The sequence below is a fragment of the Salvelinus alpinus genome, chromosome 2 (assembly GCF_045679555.1).
Source record: "Salvelinus alpinus chromosome 2, SLU_Salpinus.1, whole genome shotgun sequence".
Lineage (NCBI taxonomy): Eukaryota > Metazoa > Chordata > Actinopteri > Salmoniformes > Salmonidae > Salvelinus > Salvelinus alpinus.
Window position 1 is genome coordinate 94,457,943 of NC_092087.1, and position 7,500 is coordinate 94,465,442.

Here is a 7,500-nt window from a genome sequence, read left to right on the forward strand (position 1 = left end):
AGATTATGTTATGATGTATTATGTTAGATTATGTTATATTATGTCAGATTATGTTGTTTTATGTTAGATTATGTTATGTTGTATTATGTTAGATTATGTTAGATTATGTTATATTTTGTTGTATTATGTTGTATAATGTTATATTATGTTATGTTGTATTATGTTAGATTATGTTATGTTGTATTATGTTAGATTATGTTATGTTGTACTATGTTATGTTAGATTATGTTACAATATGTTATATTATGTTAGATTATGTTATATTATGTTATATTACATTATGTTATGTTGTATTATGTTATGTTATATTATGTCAAATTATGTTCTATTATGTTAGATTATGTTATATTATGTTAGATTATGTTATATTATGTTATGTTATATTATGTTATGTTGTATTATGTTATGTTATATTATGTCAGATTATGTTATATTATGTTAGATTGTTATATTATGTTATATTATATTATGTGACATTATGTTATGTTGTATTATGTTATGTTATATTATGTCAGATTATGTTATATTATGTTAAACTATGTTAGATTATGTTATATTATATTATGTTATGTTACATTATGTTATATTATGTTATGTTATATTATGTCAGATTATGTTATATTATGTTATACTATGTTAGATTATGTTATATTATATTATGTTATGTTACATTATGTTATATTATATTATGTTAAATTATGTTAGATTGTTATATTATATTTTGTTAGATTATATTATATTATGTTATGTTGTATTATGTTATGTTATATTATGTCAGATTATGTTAGATTATGTCAGATTATGTTCTATTATGTTATATTATGTTATATTATGTTAGATTCTGTTATATTATGTTAGATTGTTATCTTATGTTAGATTGTTATATTATATTTTGTTAGATTATATTATGTTAGATTATATTTTATTATGCTATGTTGTATTATGTTGTGTTATATTATGTCAGATTATGTTAGATTATGTCAGATTATGTCAGCCATGCAATCTTCATAGACAAGCATTGTCAGTAGAATGGTCTTACTGAAGAGCTCAGTGACATTCAATGTGGAACTGTTATAGGATGCCACCTTTCCAACTAGTCAGTTCGTAAAATGTCTGCCATTCTAGAGCTGCCCTGGTCAACTGTAAGTGATACAATTGTGAAGGGGAAACATCTAGAAGCAACAACAATTAAGCCACGAAGTGGTAGGCCACACAAACTCACAGAATGGGACCGTCGAGTGCTGAAGCGCAAAGCTTTATAAAATTGTCTGTCTTCAGTTGCAAAACTCACGCCTTCCTCTTCTAGGAGACAAAGGTATCGTATTGTAATGTGTCGTGTCGTGGGAAGCAATGCGTCATAGTACCAGATTCTACAATCACCTGAGCACTGAGCCTGTTTGTTGTCGTAGTTACTGTATCCAGGGTGACAGAGGCAACTGTAGCTTCCTTTCTGGTTCTGGCAGTCCCCGCCCACTCCACAGACACCAGCGATATCATTACACTCATCTATGTCTGAGGGAGAAAGAGATACAAAGAGAGATGAGGGTAGGGGGAGAGACAATGATGATTTTAAAATTATTTATTTTATTTGACCTTTATTTAATCAAGTAGGCCAGTTGAGAACAAGTTCTCATTTACAACTGCATCCTGGCCAAGATAAAGCAAAGCAGTGTGACACAAACAACAACACAGAGTTACACGTGGAATAAACAAACGTACAGTCAATAACACAATAGAAAAAGTATTTATACAGTGTGTGCAAATGGCGTGAGGAGGTAAGGCAATAAATAGGCCATCGTAGCGAAGTAATCATAATTTAGCAAATTAACACTGGAGTGATAGATGAGCAGATGATGTGGAAGTAGAAATACTGGTGTGCAAAAGAGCAGAAAAGTAAATAAAACAATATGGGGATGAGGTAGGTAGATTGGATGAGCTATTTACAGATGGGCTGTGTCCAGCTGCAGCGATCGGTAAGCTGCTCAGATAGCTGATGATGAGGAGGAAAATGAAAAATAGGAGGAAAATTATGGTAAGAGACAGAGAGAATGACAGAGAAATAGAGTGAGAGAAAAAAAAGTGAGAGAAAGAGAAAGAGAGAGAGAGAGAGAGAGAGAGAGAGAGAGAGAGAGAGAGAGAGAGAGAGAGAGAGAGAGAGAGAGAGAGAGAGAGAGAGAGACATGTAGGCAGACATGGCTCTCAAGAGAAGACAGGCTATTGGCACACTGCCCACAAAATGAGGTGGAAACTGAGCTGCACTTCCTGACCTCCTGCCCAATGTATGACCATATTAGAGAGACATATTTCCCTCAGATTACACAGATCCACAAAGAATTTGAAAACAAATCCAATTTTGATAAACTCCCATATCTACTGGGAGAAATTCCACAGTGTGCCATCACAGCAGCAAGATTTGTGACCTGTTGCCACAAGAAAAGGGCAACCAGTGAAGAGCAAACACCATTGTAAATACAACCCATATTTATGCTTATTTATTTTAACTTGTGTGCTTTAACCATTTGTACATTGATACAACACTGTATATATATAATATAACATTTGTAATGTCTTTATTGTTTTGAAACTTCTGTATGTGTAATGTTTACTGTTAATTTGTATTGTTTATTTCACTTTTGTATAATATCTACCTCACTTGCTTTGGCAATGTTAACACATGTTTCCCATGCCAATAAAACCCCTTGAATTGAATTGAATTGAGAGAGAGAGAGAGAGAAAGAGAGAGAGAGAGAGAGAGAGAGAGAGAGAGAGAGAGAGAGAGAGAGAGAGAGGTGAGAGAGTGAGAGAGTGAGAGAGAGAGAGAAAGTGAGAGAAAGAGAGAGAGAGAGAGAGAGAGAGAGAGAGAGAGAGAGAGAGAGCGAGAGAGAGAGACAGAGACAGAGAGAGAGAGATTATCTAGAGGGAGTAAGTTATTCAGACAGTCTCAGTTCTGCTGCATGCAAGTCAGTGTGTGGGTCACAGTTCAATCAGGTTTAGGGGCATTTAAGTCAGTGGTTCCCAAACCTCTCCCCTGGGAAACCCAGACATTTCATCACTGTGTTGTAGCCCTGAAGTAGCTGACCTGATTCACCTGATTCACCTAGTAGAGGGCTTTAGGATTAGTTGACAAGTTGAATCAGGTGTACTAGCTGTGGAATAGTTACAATACATGGAAGGCTTTGGGTCCCGGAGGAGAGGTTTGGAATACACTGATTTACGTGGTCGCATTCCTGGCTGACTAAATTGTAATCATAACATTGCACCAATGGCTGCGTGCCACATCATCAACTCTGCAGTCAGACATCAAATTGCTGCTTTATCCTGTGACGGGGTTAACTGATGTGTTAAACACCTATACAGGCATCAAAGTGCTTCTATATCCTGTGACGGGGTTAACTGATGTGTTAAACACATTATCCAGGTGTTGTGAGATCTGACAGGTGTCTTCAAAGAGTGAGGGTCATAGGGTCGAAAGTCAGAGGTTAGAGTTCATGGGTAAGACATCAGAGCTAGCGTGGCCTCGGCCAACTCACCTGTGCAGGGGGCAGTGTTGTTGCCGTGGTTACTGAGCCCTGACGGACAGGTGCAGGTGTATCGGCCAGGTGTGTTTGTGCACATACCCTGAGCACCACACACCGGGGGAAGCCACACACACTCATCCTCATCTGTAGTGGACACACACACACAAGCTAAGCTGAGATCCTCGCATCACACACACACAAACACACACAAACTTACATGGATGCACAAATATACACACTCATCCTCATCTGTAGTGGCCACACACACATACACACACACACACACACACACACACACACACACACACACACACACACACACACACACACACACACACACACACACACACACACACACACACACACACACACACACACACACACACACACACACACACAGACACACACAATGATTCTCTCTTGTTGGACTCACCCTCACAGTGTCTAGTGACGTTGGTTAAGTTAGATCTGAACCCAGGTCGACACTGGCAGTTGAAGCTCCCGATGGTGTTGAGGCAAATGGTGTTGCTGCCACAAACCTGTGGTTTCTCCAGGCACTCATTGAGGTCTGAAGAGAGAAGGAAATATGGGGTGTGGTCAAAACGTTTTGCAACAAAAACACTTTTCTATTGGACAACTTCCTGAACAGAGGAAATAAGGAAATAAGGAGATACTACAAAAGCAATGTTTAATTCCCTTGACATGTAGCATTTACACATACATACACACACACACACACACACACACACACACACACACACACACACACACACACACACACACACACACACACACACACACACACACACACACACACACACACACACACACACACACACACACACACACACACACACACACACACGCACACATTATGACATTGCACCAATGGCTGCGTGCCACGTCATCAACTGTGAGGTAGGGCATCAAGTTGCTGCTTTATTCTGTGACAGGGTTAACTGATGTGTTAAACACCTATACAGACATCAAATTGCTGCTTTATCCTGTGACGGGGTTAACTGATGTGTTAAACACATTATCCAGGTGTTGTGAAATCTGACAGGTGTCTTCAAAGAGTGAAGGTCATGGGGTCGAATTTCAGAGGATAGAGTTCATGGGTAAGAGGTCAGAGCTAGCGTGGCCTTGGCCAACTCACCTGTGCAGGAGGCAGTGTTGTTGCCGTGGTTACTGAGCCCTGACGGACAGGTGCAGGTGTATCGGCCAGGTGTGTTTGTGCACATGCCCTGAGCGCCACACACCGGGGGAACCCATACACACTCATCCTCATCTGTAGTGGACACACACACACAAGCTAAGCTGAGATCCTCACATCACACACACACACACACACACACACACACACACACACACACACACACACACACACACACACACACACACACACACACACACACACACACACACACACACACACACACACACACACACACACACACAATGATTCTCTCTTGTTGGACTCACCCTCACAGTGTCTATTGACGTTGGTTAAGTTAGATCTGAACCCAGGTTGACACTGGCAGATGTAGCTCCCGATGGTGTTGAGGCAAATGGTGTTGTTGCCACAAACCTGTGGTTTCTCCAGGCACTCATTGAGGTCTGAAGAGAGAAGGAAATATGGGGTGTGGTCAAAACGTTTTGCAACAAAAACACTTTTCTATTGGACAACTTCCTGAACAGAGGAAATAAGGAGATACTACAAAAGCAATGTTTAAGTCCCTTGACATGTAGCATTTACACACACGCGCACACACCCACACACACACACTTGAATACTCACCCGTACACTCTCCAGTGTGAGCAGTAAAGTTGACAGCTGTTGTGGATTTGAACCCAGGTAGACACTGACAGTAGAAGCTCCCCTGTGTGTTGTAACACGTGGCGTTACTTCCACAGGGTGGGGTGTTGTCCAACTCTTTACACTCATCTGTATCATCACATTGTTGACTCCCTTTGACTGTGTAGCCCTTGGGGCAACCTCTGGCCTCTAGATTCCCCAGCAGACTGAAATGAAGACCTGTGAGGAGAGAGGAGAAGAAAAGGGAGAGGGAGATAATTGTTACTTAACCAAACAACTAATAATGCTTGGCTTTCTGGAGTCTTTGGGTCATTACCAAATTGCGTACGAAAACGGTTGATTACTCAAAGCATTTAACACAATGCACATCTGCTGGTGAGGAATAAATATCAGCATGTTTGATGTTTATACAGACATTTTCTCCCCCTGCATCCGTCACCATTTTGTGGTGCAATTGGTAGGTGTGATATCTTATAAACTAATATTTGTTAGAATGTGGGTTTCACATCCTTAACTTACCTTTTTAGCCTTTTTTGAGAGGTGAAATATGTAGTTAAAAACAAAAAGCGTACAGCAGAGGTCAGCGCTCTCTGGCAGGCAGTTCCAACACCCTGGGATTTCCTGGAACACTTGCAAAATAGACCAATCAGAACAGGCCAGGGTTTGGGGTTTGAGAAGTCAATGAGAGAAGTGAAAAATGATTCATCGCCATGATGACATCGCCTACAACTGTGATCGGGGATTTCTATTGGAGAAGCAGTTTCTGCCTATCTTAAATACTGTACTGTCTTAGACGGCTGTGTGACGTCCAAAGCTTCAAACGTCATCAATCACATGATATTTTTACTTTGATAGAAACATCAACACAGCTGTATCAGATCAGACCAGTTTACTTTGATAGAAACATCAACACAGCTATATCAGATCAGACCAGTTTACTTTGATAGAAACATCAACACAGCTATATCAGATCAGACCAGTTTACTTTGATAGAAACATCAACACAGCTGTATCAGATCAGACCAGTTTACTTTGATAGAAACATCAACACAGCTGTATCAGATCAGACCAGTTTACTTTGATAGAAGCATCAATACAGCTGTATCAGATCAGACCAGTTTTGTCAATAAAAGTGACTTTGTCGCTATATTTAGCAAGTTTTCAGAACCATCCAGAAACTTTTATCAGTAAAATCTAGCTACAAATTTAGCTACTTTTCAGGCTGCCTTTGGGGAGTATTGACCTTAGGACTAGAATGAATAGAATGGATGTCCCCATTCCAAGGCAATGATGACATAATGGGGGGGACTGGCAGCCATTTTGAGTGTACCCATAACTACCGTAGGAAAGAAACACAGGTTAAGACAATGTAATAACCACTCTGAGCGGTGGAAAATAAACACATTCATGGGTCCAGCCCTGGAGCAGAAATGACTGGAAGTGAATGTCAGTAGTACAGAAAGTTTGCCATCAAAGTAAAAATGTAACACAATCATAGTGAATTTCAGCTAACTACTCAGCGAACACATAGCACTTATTTAAACATTTTTCAAGTGATCTACAGCCACTTTATTACTTGATGTCCTGACCGCTGGTCAAGTTTTCAATGATAATCCTGTAGAATCAGCAATGGTGCTGGTCCAAATCATTTTTTATTTCTTATTTGAAATTATTACATTGTCCTAACCTAGAACCCTGGATTCAGAATATACAGGTTAAAACTAAAGGATTATAATATCCCAGAACTCTTTGCGCTATTATTTAAGAAACGACCAGCCTCCGCATTCAGAATGACTGGGAGTGAATGTTAGCAGCACAGAAATTTTGCCATCAAAGTGAAAAACGAACACAATCCTAGTGAACTTCAGCTAACTACTTAGCGAACACATAGCATAACTGCTTTACTGTCACTCTATTCATTTAGACGTTTTTTATTTACAGCCACTTTATTAGGGGATTTCCTGACCGCTGGTCACCATTTCTAATCCTGTAGAATCCATCAAATAGAGTACCACAGTATGAGTCATAACTCCCATCAGACTGCCGAATTGAGGCAATGGTAAGAATCTATGGATTAACTATCTAATGTTAGCTAAATAAAGTCATAAATGTCTTTAAATTGACAATTCCGTGAACTGTTTTTTGCAAGTTTTAAATTGACACAAT

The 7,500-nt window shown here is 39.4% G+C and overlaps 1 protein-coding gene across 3 annotated transcripts in view; it reads right to left on the reverse strand.

Moving 5' to 3' along the window:
- LOC139545504 (adhesion G protein-coupled receptor E5-like) overlaps positions 1–7,500 on the reverse strand; it is a 494,332-nt gene that overhangs the window by 31,344 nt on the left and 455,488 nt on the right. For all 3 annotated transcript variants that reach the window (XM_071353373.1, XM_071353382.1, XM_071353365.1), the window contains exons 2-7: positions 5,317–5,553; positions 5,001–5,135; positions 4,675–4,806; positions 3,952–4,086; positions 3,531–3,662; positions 1,381–1,512 (exon numbers count right to left, since the gene is read on the reverse strand). In XM_071353373.1, the coding sequence (XP_071209474.1) occupies positions 1,381–1,512; positions 3,531–3,662; positions 3,952–4,086; positions 4,675–4,806; positions 5,001–5,135; positions 5,317–5,553 (903 nt within the window). The remainder of the gene's footprint in view (positions 1–1,380; positions 1,513–3,530; positions 3,663–3,951; positions 4,087–4,674; positions 4,807–5,000; positions 5,136–5,316; positions 5,554–7,500) is intronic.